General features: G+C 36.2%; 1 protein-coding gene across 4 annotated transcripts; it reads left to right on the top strand.

Moving 5' to 3' along the window:
* The first annotated feature begins 320 nt into the window (after positions 1–320).
* Positions 321–12,723, top strand: LOC123661533 (translin-associated factor X-interacting protein 1-like). 4 transcript variants are annotated; one of them, XM_045596492.1, is made up of 11 exons: positions 897–1,509; positions 1,931–2,068; positions 4,173–4,360; positions 4,982–5,157; positions 5,771–5,897; positions 6,394–6,502; positions 7,188–7,354; positions 8,042–8,237; positions 9,946–10,098; positions 11,466–11,640; positions 12,444–12,723. In XM_045596492.1, the coding sequence occupies exons 1-11, from the start codon at positions 1,015–1,017 to the stop codon at positions 12,605–12,607; spliced, it is 2,088 nt and encodes a 695-aa protein (XP_045452448.1). In that variant the 5' UTR covers positions 897–1,014; the 3' UTR covers positions 12,608–12,723. The 4 variants fall into 4 exon arrangements, 1 of the variants encoding a protein (XP_045452448.1); XR_006744349.1 differs by lacking the exons at positions 897–1,509; positions 4,173–4,360; positions 4,982–5,157; ... (5 more) ...; positions 11,466–11,640; positions 12,444–12,723 and adding an exon at positions 321–460 and having other exon boundaries at positions 1,931–2,247; XR_006744350.1 differs by lacking the exons at positions 897–1,509; positions 4,173–4,360; positions 4,982–5,157; ... (5 more) ...; positions 11,466–11,640; positions 12,444–12,723 and adding an exon at positions 321–464 and having other exon boundaries at positions 1,931–2,247.
* The last annotated feature ends 1,954 nt before the right edge of the window (positions 12,724–14,677 follow it).

The raw sequence follows: 14,677 nt of genomic DNA, 5'->3' as shown, positions 1-14,677 counted from the left end.
TGCATATGAATGTAACTTAGCTATACCTACCTATGTTTAATAGGTTGAAAGTAATGTAAAGATGTGACCATTGAACTATTGAATAATTGATTGATTTTCTAGATTGTAGTGCTTAATACCCATTTAATACCTTCTTTTTTATCGCGCAATTACTAACGTATTTGTGCAAATACAAATAATGTATATCTCATGTAATGATAAACAAATAATACTATCTTATACAAAAACAGAGGAGAATACGATTATGACTATTTATAAATATAGTAGTATATAGTTAACCTTTGATAAGGGTACACTTTGCAAGTTTGCAGTACAGTTCTTTGACATGATAGGGACACTCGACAGTCATATAATTATATGATAGGCTCACCGCTCATGAGCTCTTGACAAGTTGACAGTGACAACTTTTTCTTAAACTGTTTTCGTTATTTTCCTTCATTTTTCTTGTTATGTTTATTTAGTAAGTAACTATTTTGGATACATGAATAAAACAAGCACAATTATATAAAGAAAAGTTTAAAAAATAATACGTTACAGCAGTTTCATCAGTTAGTTGATTTGTATAATATGTCTTCACAATTATCGAGCGATTCAAAAGTTTACGTTCTCGACGGCGGTTTTTCATCTCAAATATCCCGACACGTCGGTGTCTCCGCTGATGGCGACCCTTTATGGAGCGCGCGCTTCCTTCAGACGAACCCTGATGATATCGTCAAAACACATTTGGATTTCATTCGAGCTGGCGCTGATATTATAAGTACGAACACTTACCAAGCTTCGGTCAGCGGTTTTGTGAAACATCTCGGGGTAACTGAAGAACAGGGATACGGGCTGATACGTCTCGCGGTTGACCTCGCGAAGTGCGCCAGAGATAAATATATTGAAGAGTGTCTGGAAAAGGGTATTCGGCATCGCCAGATACTAATAGCAGGATCCGTCGGTCCATACGGTGCTTACTTACATGATGGTTCAGAATACACTGGCACATACGCTGATAAGACTGCCGAGGATACCATGAGAGAGTGGCACAAACCACGCATAGACACACTAGTTTCATCTGGCGTAGACTTGCTGGCTCTCGAAACTATACCCTGTCAAAAGGAAGCTCTAGTCCTAGTTGACATGTTAAAACAGTACCCAAATACAAAAGCTTGGATTTCCTTAAGTTGTCAGGATGATAAGAGACTCGCTCATGGAGAAGATTTTCAATCTGTAGCAAGGAATTGTTGGAAAGCAAATCCTGAACAACTTATTGCTGTAGGAACAAACTGTTGTTCACCAAAAATAGTAGCAAACTTAATAAGAGGTATTAGTGAGGGAATGAGTTCCCCTATACCCATTGTCACATACCCTAATTCTGGAGAAAAATACAAACCTGATAAGGGATGGATAGAGGGTGATTGTGGCTCTCTAGACTCTTTTGTACACGAATTTTTAGATCTGAATGTGAGATTTATCGGAGGTTGTTGTAGAACATACGCTGAGAACATAACAAAGATAAGAAATAAAGTAGATAGCTACCTAAATAGATCACCAAAATAATCAAGGTATCTTGCAATTTGTCAACAAGGAGATTACAAGGAGATTGGATTATGTTATTTTTGTGGTTCTTAAAAGATAATTAAAATATTTTATCTTGTTTATATAAAACACCTCATTATATTTCCATAATAAACTATTAAATGTATACTTTTAAGTTTTTAGCACTACATAAATACATTATTTATTTGTATATATGACCTTGTTATCAAAATATAATTTAGTTGGTAACACAATATTTATGTTAAGTTACTTGGAATGTAACATTAATGTCTCTTTTTAAGTCATTATTAAAGAATTGTTTATAAATGTAAAATAACGCAATAACAATAATAAGTTTCTTATGTTAATATTGTTATAAGAGGTATAATAAAGGAAAAAATTGTTACAGAAAGTTTTCGGTATATCTACTAGAAAGAAACACAGAGATGAAAAAATGAGAGCAATAATGAGAAAAAATCAAGAGATCAGAGAGGAAAACTTAAAACTATCTTTTGAGATATCAAAAATGAAAAAAGAATTAGGAAAAGTGTGTAAAACCTTGATAAAAATATTCCTTTTTGATACAATATACCAAGTTGTGATATATGTAATTATGTAGTAGTATTGTGTTGTTTCAAGTTGTGATAGACTTATGGCTTATGTTAGGTGCATCTTTTGTTAATTTAAAACCAATAAGGCTGAGCAATTAAATGTAATAAACTTCAAGGAAATGAGTTTTTTAATGTATTATTATATAAAGCTGATGATATAAATTAAAATGAAAAATAATATATACTAACAGTTGGCAGACCTCTTGTTATTAGTTATTATTCTTTATCTATGTTCTAAGCGTTATGTGAATTCCTATGTGTTGATGTTTGTGATGTCCATTATTAGTTATGCTGTATTTATTTTATGCTTTTTTTCATTATTTGTTTTTAATTTTTCTATTTCAATCTTTTTTATTCATGTCATTAAAGAATAATAAGATAAAATGACTATTTTATTTACTTTTTTAGAGGAGTAAAAAAAAAAGTTAAATAATTAAAAACAGATATATATATATATATTGTGAATTCCTTAAAATTTAACAAACTCATAAATTGTCTTAGTTAAAAAATAAATTTCGAGTTAATATTTAAAAGCAGGTAAATTTCAACCTTAATTAACACCTGCACTTACGACTTTAAATTTTATTAGGGGTCAATAACGTGTCTCAGAAAGATTCAAAATTCGTGACGTAAAATTTTTGAATCGAAAAATATAGCCTAGCTTAGCCACGCGCGCCTTGACCAATAAAATCGTAGTAAATTTAAAAGTTGCGTTCAAATTTACGCGACGCGTTGGCGCAGCGGTCACATCGCTGGAAGTTGCGCTAGCGGTTGCGGGTTCGATCCCCGCATATGACAATCACTTGTATTGGCCATATGTCGTGATGTTTGTCGTGGTCAGACCTTTTGTGCTTGTGTATTGTGTGTGTTTTTGGACCCCCGACACAGGAGATAATCCTAGTGGGGGCTGTTGAGAGTGAAGCGTTTATTGTTATTGTTATAAATTAATTAGTTGAAGTAAGGCCCTTAATTAATGCTTCGTTCCTATCATAAGTAGTGTGATGTTATGTAGCCTACAGCTTTCCTCGATAAATGGGCATTAGTACCTGACATTAACGCATTCAACCAAACAATAATATTAGTATGTTCAAAACTCATAAAAATTATCTCTCAATTATCAGGGCTCGATGTCAAAGACTTATTTTTCGTTTAGGTTATTCAAAAAATAGCTAATTAGCTATGTATATATCCGCCCATTGTCAAAGATAATCTATAAGTGTCTTTAAGCTTTATTTACATTTTATTTGTGGTGTATAATAAAAAATTCTTGTACGGTTACATACCCATACTACGTGACCCATTTTTACAATTTTTAACCCCCCGTTGCCTACCCGTAGTATTTGCTAAGACCCTCTCCCCGTCGAGTTTTCACGTAGTAATCTATACAAATAAATAAAATTGAAAGGTCTGTTTGTAATATTAAAGTAACCGCTTTTTACTAAATGAATATGGATGTATTCACGGTACGTATACTAAAATAACATTTTTTACAATTTTTGTCTGTCTGTCTGTTTGTTCCGGCTAATCTCTGAAATCGCTGGACCGACTTTGACGAGACTTTCACTGGCAGATAGATGATGTAATAAGGAATAACTTAGGCTTTTTTATTTTAAAAATTTATTTATTTTATAACTCTGAACTCTCAGCTAACTGAATTATAACTTATTAAAATGCACGCGGACGAAGTCGCGGGCACAGCTAGTTCAAAAATATGGCTTAAATAATTTTTTTGCAAACAGAAAGTTAAAAAATTTCGGCTCCCGTTTGTCTATTGAGGATTGCGGAAAACCGGGATGTCTGGCGCGAACTTGGGGGGGCCTATGTCCAGCAGTGGACTGCAATAGGCTGAGCTGACTGACTGACTTATCTATTAATACCATAAAAGTGCCATATTTGAATATATGTAGCTCCAAAAAGCGGGAAGTTTTTCTAGAGATTATTGATACAACTACGTAACGAAAACTACGGGTACGGGTCATGTACTATGGGTACGTTCCCTACACGTATACCTAAATACGCTGAAAGAAATATATTTTTTAGTTAACAGATGACAAGTTTACCGATTACTTAACGTTAATGAAAGAGCGCGATGCGCGTTATACGTTGTACTTCGAAAATGTCGCGCTTCAGCTGAAGCTGCGCGAGTTGGACGGTACTTCTAGCTCTTCTTACATTGAAGACGCTTACGGTGATCCCGTTGTGCTTAGAATTGCCCTAGAACGATGTCGGTAAGTAGTGAGGAGTTACAGAGAAACAAGAATATATAAAGTCAACTTGGAAAGACATTAGAACCTTTAAGTAGGATCATAATATAAAATAGTGCATGGTAACCAAAAAAGATATTTTGTGACTTAGACTTATAAATTCTGTTTCTTTTTCTTCGAAAAGAGATTCAATCTTTTTTTTTTTTTATTGAAGTACCTAAAACTTCTTTACGCACGCTTGACTTGGGGTAGTGAATACGTGACGAGAGCGTTACGAAGAGTGTGATCCGTGTACCGATTTTGATGTTTTTTTTTTAATGTCACTAGGTCGGCAAACAAGCGTACGGCTCAGCTGATGGTAAGCGATTACCGTAGCTTATAGACGCCTCCAATACCAGAAGCACCGCAAGCGCGTTACCGACCCAATCCCAAATCTTCTTGTAATTCTTTTTGTATTCAAAAACAATCGCTATATGACTTGTATGTCATATTATGTCATTGTCATATGGCGCGATTTGACGAGTAGTGTTTGACTTATTTCTAATAATGTATATTTGATTTTTTTTTGTGTCCAAACTCCAAACACAATTCTTGTGCTTAGGTATATGTATGTGTAAAGCCTTTGTATGTAATGTTGAATTTTAGAGAACAACTAGCAACAGCTCAAGCGGAAGTGAAAAGAATGGCCGACGAGTACTCGGAAACGGTGCCTCGGCGCGAACACGACAATTTAGATGCCAAGTTTTATGATGTTTCAAAGAAATTGGATTCTTTGACTTCCGAATACAAAGCGTTGCAGAATACACACAAACGGGTTTTAGGTAAGGCACATCATAATAATCATAATTATAATCGTTCGATATTTGAATTTAAATAGAAAAATCTCACGAGGAGAAAGCGCAGTGGTCACAGCAACTAGCTGTTACGATAACGTAACGGATTCTATCCCGCTCGTGATAAAAGTTTAGATCATACAGATGCTACTCGTAACCTGGGCTTTTGTATTAACGTTTAAACTTCAAAAAAAAAACTAAGAGTTCTGTCCTATATCTACAGGGTACGTTGTTATATTTCATTATAACCGTTTGGTAGTCCATAAACTTTTTTTTCATACGACTAGGTCAGCAAACAAGCTTTCTGCTCACTTGATGCTAAGCGATTGTAGTATGTTATAGGCAAGCGCGTTGCCGACGCTACTTCCAATCCCCCCAGGAGCTGTCACCTTACTCACTAGCAGGATCACACCAATGCTTGAAAGCAGTATTATTTTGCTGTGATCTTCTGTAAAGTCGAGATACTTGCCCAGTCAGGCTGCTCCAGATATTGAGCAGGATAATTCCTTCTGTGCCCTACCCTAGTAAAACTCTTTATGATCTGAATCTGTCCTGATTGTAACATTCTTTTTTGAGTCCTAACTAATGGTCTTTGGTACAGCACAAAAGAAAGGCGTTGAAGAAGAATTAATGGAATGCAAAGAAAGGTGCAGGGAACTAGATCGCGCGGGGACGCCGCGCCCGCAGTGGGAGATATGCGCTGACTTCATAGGGGGCGGGAGGGACAGGTCAGGCGTTATAACCAAAAATATATACCAATAATAAAGTTGAAGAGATTTTGAAGAAAAACTTCTTTAAGCACGCTTGACTTGGAGAGTAAACTGGTGAATGCGTGATGAGAGCGTTTTGAAAAGTTTGATCGGGTGAGGCGAACGGAGCAAGAGAGATGAATTGTATGAAATTCTTGTGATTAAATTAGTTTAATCTCTACTTAAATTTTAATTTTGTTTCGTGCAACTCAGCGTAACTGAATCAAACTGTGAACGTCTCACGGCTGTATAAAGGCTTTTTCGCCTCTATTCGAGTCGAATCGCTTCCAATAGCCAATATTTATGCTATAAGCGGTGTATCTTGGTTTATACAGACCATGCTGATATTTGCCGTATACAGAGAGTTTATGCTTGTGCATTGTGTGTTTCCGGACACCCGGCACAGAAGTCATTCCTGCTCAAGCTGTTGACTTAAGCGATAATTTAAAACGTAATAAATAAATGGTCCAATCAGATGGTGGCAGTTGGCTAGCGGGCTATCATCGCGAGACATGCTCAGGGTTCTGCTCAAAGAACTCGGACCTGCAGCTGAGTCGGAACACTTGGAATATTTTGACGGACTGGTTAGTATTTTTTTGACCACCGTTTGACACTATTTATGTGGTTCAATGCTGTTTTGGTGTTTTATTTTACTTTACCTCTAGTTTTCCTTTAAAACGCATAAATCTTTCGCCTTTTACTAAAGATTTTAATTTAATCTGAATATACCGTTATCGCATTGGGCAATAATAAATATAACGTTTTTTTTTTTTAATCTAAGGAATATAATGTATAATTAAATTTGATAAAGTTAAGTGGTGAACGGTAGTGACGTAATGAGGGCCTAGTATAAAATGGTATGAAAAACACGACTGAAACTACATTCGCCTTCCATGCCTTCGTACATTTTTTTTCTCAGTTGCCCGGTTGCGATATTCAGAAAACAGTTTGTTTTGAGTACGAACTGTTACATTTCAAACAATACATATACTTAATTTAAGCATAATTCTCAGAATTTCCTTCTGAATCGTAAAACGATTTCGGTAAAACGTTACATCACTATGACATTTTTAACGTGAAACTTCTTTACGCACGCTTGACCTGGGGAGTAAGCTAGTGAATGCGTGACGAGAGTGTTACGGAGCGTGTGATCGGGCGAGGTGAACGGAAGTTAAGAGGGAGATATAAGTAAGATGGAACTAAAGAAGTTTTACTTCAGTCGTGTGGTCTAAAGCACATTCGTTTTTTATTTTATTTAATCGAAACTAGGGAACAGATCCTATGATCCCACCGTACCTTCGTTACGAGGGTCGCGTGCGCAACCTGCGCCTGTCACGAAGAGAGATCAGCGTCATCATCAACGACGTGTGGCTCGGCAAAATGAAGCGCAGAGATGTCACCCTGCAGGACTATCTCACGAATTACTTTGAGGACAGGTATGTATTGCCTGTTCGATTTATTTCTCAAAAATATTCCGTAGCCGTATAGACGATCGCAACACCAGAAGCATCACTCGCGCGTTCCTGACTCTACCCTCAATACCCTCCAGGAACTTTGGTAACCTTATTTAGTACCCCACGACAGGAACGTTACACTGCTTGAAAGCAGTATTAATTAGCTGCGATCTTTTATAAGGCTAAGGTACTTCCCCAGTCGGAGTGCTCCGGATTTGACCAGAATTAAAGGCGTAGAATAAGTAGCTCATTCAAAATTTTGTATTTCACAAACCACTATCCATGCTATTGGTAATAAAAAACGTTGTAGTCTAGTCCTAATTTTATTTCTTCTTATAAGAAAGGATCTTTACCACATAATGTGCAAGCTTAAAAACTTATATAGACCTCAATTTGATCGTTCGAAAGCTCGGAAACAATCCGGCGGCTGTGTTTATCGCCTATCTTCTCCTAAATGGCTGGACCAATTTGGTTGAAATTTTGTTTGTAGATTTCAATGGGTTCATTGATGGTTTGTAAACATAATATGACCCGGTAGGTGTCGCTGCTGTTAGTATATCAGCAAACAAGTTTGGCATGACAACATCTGTCGGATCCGCTAGTATATATATTATTTTAATAGATTGGTTAAAAAAACACGTAGACATACATCTTATAATGTGTGTCCAGATACCAACAACCATCCATCCGTGCGGAGTGGGCTTACAACCTGTGTGCTGGCGCGGAACAAATGCTGGACGAGCCTCAAGTGAAGTTGTTCTGGGGCGTCCTGCACGGACACCTGGCCGAGGATATCTACTGGGGGCTGCGGGCGCAGTGGTACGGCCTCAAGGACCAGCTCTACGGGCAGAGCCGGGATGGGGAGGTAGGGCGGTACTTATTTTTAGTGGACATATTATGATATATATGTCTGTAATTTCCTTTTTAACCGACTTCAAAAAAAGGAGGAGGTTACTAAATTCGACCGTATATATATATATATATATATTTTTTTATGTATGTTCGGGGATAACTCCGTCATTTATGAACCGATTTTGATGATTCTTTTTTTTTGTTGGAAAGAAGATATCCCTAGTTTGGTACCATGATAAGGAAACCAGGATCTGATGATGGGATCCCAGAGAAATCGAGGGAAACTCTCGAAAATCCGCATAACTTTTTATTGGGTGTACCGATTTTGATGATTTTTAATTTAATCGAAAGCCGATGTTTATCATGTGGTCACATTTAAATTTCATCGTGATCTGATTATAAGTTTTGGAGCTATTTTGATAATGCGTATTTACTTGGCTATTTTTTCGTCTACCTATGTTGTATTACATGTCGGTATAATTGAAGTCGGTTTTTCTTCGTATGCCTGTAAACACAATTATTTTACACAACTAGGTCGGTAGACAAGTGTACATACACAAGAAGTACCAAATAGAAATTTATGATATTGCGACATATTGTTATTATCTTCTTTTGTTTCAACGGTTGCTATGTTAAAGTTATGTTATACTTTGTGCTGTCAATAAAGTGTACCATGAATGTTCCTCTAAGGTAGGGAATAAATAATAAATACTATTTATGCATTTAATATTCTAAATAACTACAGCATGGGTACCTGTGGGTATTAAATTTTACAGCAACACATTATGAAGGATTGTGCATTTTTTTTTTTTTAAATATTTATTTGCCTAAGTTTTCTTGAACGCTGTTCCGTTTTGATGACTGGAGAGGGGCGTTAGTGCTACAATAGAGTTTTTTTGTTGTAACTGTAGTCACTAACATATAAATACATATATGTATCATGTTATTTGTTCCAAAAAAAAAAAGATTTTTATTTTTTTATTTACTTTCACTTTAAGTGGTAGCAGACAGTAAACGACACATCCTTGCATAATCGTTTTAGACCTTGACAATGTCACCAGTTGTGGATAACGCTATTTGACGGATGACAGTATCCGACGGTAAAACGTTTTTTATTAATTACTAGATGACTCGGCAAGCGTTGTCTTGCCGCTAAACGCTATTTAAAAATAGGGGTTAGTGGTAGAATAGTGAAAATTTAGGGATGTATGTATTTTTCAACGCCAAATCATAATAAAATAAAAAATAAATAATTTATCTAAAAATAAAAATAAAAATTTAGTATTGGACCACCCTTAACATTTAGGGGTATGAAAAACAGATGTTGTTCGATTCTCAAACCTACCCGATATGCACACAAAATTTCATGAGAATCGATCAAGCCGTTTCGGAGGAGCTTAACTACAAACACCGCGACACGAGAAATTTATATATTAGATTATTTATTACTATTAAATTCTATTATATTAATGAGACATTTTTATTCACATATACTAATCTTAAATTTGTACTTTATTCATTGAGGAAAAACCTTTCCTACTAGCCTATTCAGCCTCTCACTGTTAATGCCTATTTGTATCGTCATCCGTCAAATAGCGTTATCTGCTACTGGTGAAATAGTCCCTTTATATTATTGTTGATTTGTAATACGGGTCTGTATGTCATGCCTTAAAAAAGAAGTAAGTAGTATCCCAATAATTAAAAACAAACTCATCACACAGACCATCTCAATCGAAGACTTCGAGAAAGTAGCAAGAGCCACTTTCCCGCTAAAAAGCGAAGTGGACATCAAGAATCTGACCGATGTCGTGAAGAAGCAACTCAAATTGAAAATCAACGCTACTGACATCAACTTGGATAAGCTATTTTTCGAGGTAAATTACAAACCTTGCTAATATGCTACTTTTTAGTGAAGAATATAAAATTATATAAAACTAGCTGACCCCGCAAACGATGTTTTGCCGTAACACAAAATTTCAAATATTTTTCTCAATTTGATCGCAGCACCAACTGTCGGGACAAACTGAAATTGAAATAGAATAATATTTAATATTTGATGCTGCGATGGTAGCGCAGTCTACCGGATCCAATGTAAAACATTCCAAAATTAACAACTACTTATAAATGTAAAATTAGTTAAATAAACATTTTCCAGTGGACCAAATTGTGAAACTAAACCATCCTCGAATCCCCTTGAACTCTCACAAAAAATTTCATCAAAATCCGTCCAGCCGTCTAGGAAGAGTTCAGTGACATACACACGCACACAAGAAATATATATATAAAGATTAGGAATATATCCGCCAACTCGCATTGGAGCAGCGTGGTGGATTAAGCTCTGATCCTTTTCCTGCATGTGTAAACAGACCTATGCCCAGTACTGGAATATTACAGGCTGAAGCGATAAAATTATTGTGTAGGCTTGGCTTAAACCAAGTTAAATAGGTTCCAATCGTCAGGAGCGTATAACTTTTCTTAAAAATAGTTTTATTATGAAGACGTTCCCTTTAAAAAAAAAATATCCCATAAATTTCGTTTTACTCAAGTAACGCTTCAGCCTGTAATATCCCACTGCTGGGCTAGGCCTTTTTACCCGTCTAGGAGAACGATCAGATTTTAATCCACCACGCTGCTCAAATGCGAGTTGGAGGGTATATTCCCTACTATGAGTAACGATCGCTATCAGGTGTACATGATAACAACCGGCACCAACAGCTTAACGTGCTCTCCGAGGTACAGTGGGGAGACCGCCAAGGACTGCACAAACACCCAGATCACGGCAAACATCTGTATGGCCATTATAAATGTAGTCATGTGTGGGTTCCAGTGCTGCGACCGTTGCGCCAACGCGGCGCCAACTCACTTACTCAAGTATGCACTTTATTTATTTCGACTTGTTAAGATAAGAATACAAACAATAAAACTATACTACCGCTGTGATTTTATTTTAAGTGTCATACTTGCCAACGTAGCGATCTTCGTACCACCATTTTTTTTTTTTTGCTATAAAAATATCTGTTCAAAATTTCATTAAAATCTATCCAATAATCTCGGAGATTAGCCCGGAAAAATACTTGGAGAGTGAGCTGGTGAATGCCTGACGAGAGCGTGCAGAGAAAAGTGTGATCGGGCGATGCGAACAGAAGTTGAGAGGAAGATATAAGTTAGTGAAGATAGAAAGAGTTGAGAGAGACTTGCGTTTTGTAAGCTTGGTGTAAAACACACTTGTTTTTTTTTTTAGAATGAGGAAGGTTTCGAGCGTGCAGAACTCGCTCGAGAACTATTCAGACAGCGTCAGTTGGCTCAAGACAAATACATTCGAGAGCTCGTGGCAGAACTTGGAGGAAGACACGCCAATAAGACCATCACTGTCGACAGTTTGAAACGAGCTTTCGCTATCGTTGACCCGGCAATAAGTATGCATTTAATTTAGAAAATTCACTTCTTAAAGATTTTCTACACTTTATCTCCCTGTTGAATAATTCTTGATATAGTGGTGCGAGTAGAAAAACCGCTCTGGTGTACTGTTGCGAGTAGTGGCCTGAATCATCGACGGTTTGTGGGTTCGATTCCCTGATATTTGTACAAATACTTCTTTCCAGTTTGGATGTTTGTTCTTGTGGGTCTTCCCGCTGTTCCTCGGAGAGCACGTTAAGCCGTCGATCCCGGTTGTTATCATAAATACCTGAAAGCGATCGTTACTCATGGTAGAGAACAAATCCGCCAACCCGCAGTAGAACAACGTTGTGGGTTAAGCTCCAATCCTTCTCCTAAATAGACAAAGAGGCCTATGTTGATTCCTAAAAACTTTTTGTTTTGCTTATGAACCGTTTTCTGAACACAGAAACCGAGCTTCAAACGTATAGTAGTAGTATGTATTGTATTTGTATTGAATATTATCTATCTTTCTATTACCTACATTCATATGTATGAAATCTACACAATGATATGGAAAATACAAAGAGAAATCCAACCAGTACCATGGTAAGTATTCCAAACTTCGGGCATTTCGATAAAATCCGAAAAACTTGTTTCATTACAATGACTGCAATTCGCGTAAACCTTATAAAACAATACACAATGAGAAATATTAAAATGGAATCAGCACTTCCCAAACAAACCCTTTAAACAAGTACATATAAATATAGTATTACCATTACTCTGGGCCTCACTCGGTTTATTAAATTTAACTTAATTTCACATTTCACTGTTATTACAGACCACATACGTATGGAACGCTACATCCGCTGGGCGTTCTCGGACCAGACGTCTGAGCTCAGTAGCATCAGCCCGATACCGCTCCGCTCTCTCATCACTAGGCTTGCGGCTGGAGACATAGAGAGGGTAGGACAGCGTTACAAGGGGGCTAGGAGACTTAAATAAACATTTATTGTAACACGTATTTTAACTATTTGTTATTATAATTACGACACAAATGTATATCATTGTCATTTTCAATAGGTATTTGGATAAAAAATATATTTATTAGCAACAATAAATTTTGTTTTTTTTTTTTTTTAATTGTAAAGTAAAACACTTTACATATTTATCATCCCAATAAAACTCAGCTCAGCTCAAGCTATATTCAACACATTACAGCATGATTACAGCTCAACTTCTCAACAACTAATTGACAGCTACCCCATATCCCTATTTAATATATAAAAAGAATGTTTCTCTGTATATCCTTTATAGAATCGTAAACTATGCATTTGATCATGTCATGATCTTCAGCAAAATGTTGTGCATGAGCCCACAACGGTTTCATGATGATAATAAACTCGTTGTTCAATTAAAATAAAAGCACGGTTTTTCCGAATGAAAATAGGTACATCACTAACCCCTAATAACATAAATATGTCAATTGTCATTAGTCATTCGAACAGTTGACAGGAAAAGCGCGGGAACTTTGAAGTGAAAAGGCGGTTTTTTTTTTTTTTTCAAAAATATTTTATTAATTTTATAATTCATTCACTGGAGTTTTTTATAAATAAATACTTATAAATTAATCAAGAGATGGGGAGAAGTAAGAAAAGGAAAAAGAAGGAGGAAGGTAACGCTGAGGACGACTCGTTGAGCTCCGACTCCGAGTCCATAAAATCTGTTGAGCTAACAGACGCCGAAAGGTATGCCCCGTTTCGGGTAGCCGATTACGTGCGGCACTACCCTGAGAACGGGGGTAATTTTGACTATATTGTATTCCTGGAGAGTACAGAGGCTGACAAGCCAATCGGAACAAGAGACATGATGACACTCGCTAATAGCATAAAAAAATATAATAAAGGCGTGAAACAACTAAAACGCATTAATAAAAGTAAAGTTGGAGTTATCTTTGATAGACCTGCTTTTGCTAACGCGGTCTTAGGCAACAAAAAATATCTTGATGGGTACAAACTTAAAGCTTCCCTTCCGGCTGCCGCTACAGAGGTCACTGGGGTAATTTCTCATGTGCCTATAGAATTATCCAATAAAGAAATATATTCAGCTCTAACTAGCACGAAAAATATTATATCTATACGTAGATTTATGCGACGTGTAAGAGAAAATGGAGAAATAAAATTAATCCCCACAAAAACAATTTCTATAACCTTTTCCTGTCCCAATTTACCAGATAGTGTGGACCTCAACAGCTGGCGGTTCGAAGTACGGCAGTACATCCCGCCAGTAAAGCAGTGTCTAAAGTGTTTAAGATATGGTCATATTGCAAAATTCTGTAAAAATTCACAAAGATGCAGCATTTGTGGCGAAGGTCACAATTTTAAAGATTGTCAGACTCCTTATACTGCAGCCAGTTGCTGTCACTGCTCTGGCAATCACATTGCCATATCCCCTGCATGCCCTGTTAAAAAAGAAAAAATCCAGCTTAACAGAGATAAATTTCAGAAAAAAAGCTTTGTTGATGTTTTAAACAGCTCTCACTTTCCATCATTAAACAAAACTGATCAGTTCTTATCTCTTTTAAATTCCGAAATAATACTCAAATCTATTACAGAAGCTTTAGTAAAACTTATAACACTAAACAAAAATAATGAAATACCTATCTCTTCCCAAAATATTAAAAATGTCCTGCAAGATACATTAAAAAAGGTTACTAATAAATAAATTGTACTTTATGGATACTTTAAATATTGTGCAATGGAATGCTCAGAGTATTCTACACAATCAACATATTTTTAATTATTTCCTTTTGGACAAAAATATTCACATTGCGTTAATTTGTGAGACTTGGTTAAAGCCTTGTCAAAAATTTAAGATACGTCATTACAATGTAATTCGTCTTGATTCAGGAAACACCCACAATGGCGTAGCCATATTAATACATAGCTCTATTTCTTATTCTAAAATTGATACTTTTTATGATGACTCCATTCAAAATGTTGTTGTTCGTATAAAATACTCTAGCAACAAAGAACTTACTATCATAAGCTTTTACAGTCCAACTAATTGCAATCC

The sequence above is a fragment of the Melitaea cinxia genome, chromosome 17 (assembly GCF_905220565.1).
Source record: "Melitaea cinxia chromosome 17, ilMelCinx1.1, whole genome shotgun sequence".
Classification (NCBI taxonomy): Eukaryota; Metazoa; Arthropoda; class Insecta; order Lepidoptera; family Nymphalidae; genus Melitaea; species Melitaea cinxia.
Note: the sequence above shows the minus strand (reverse complement) of the source record. Positions and strands in the feature narration are given on the sequence as shown.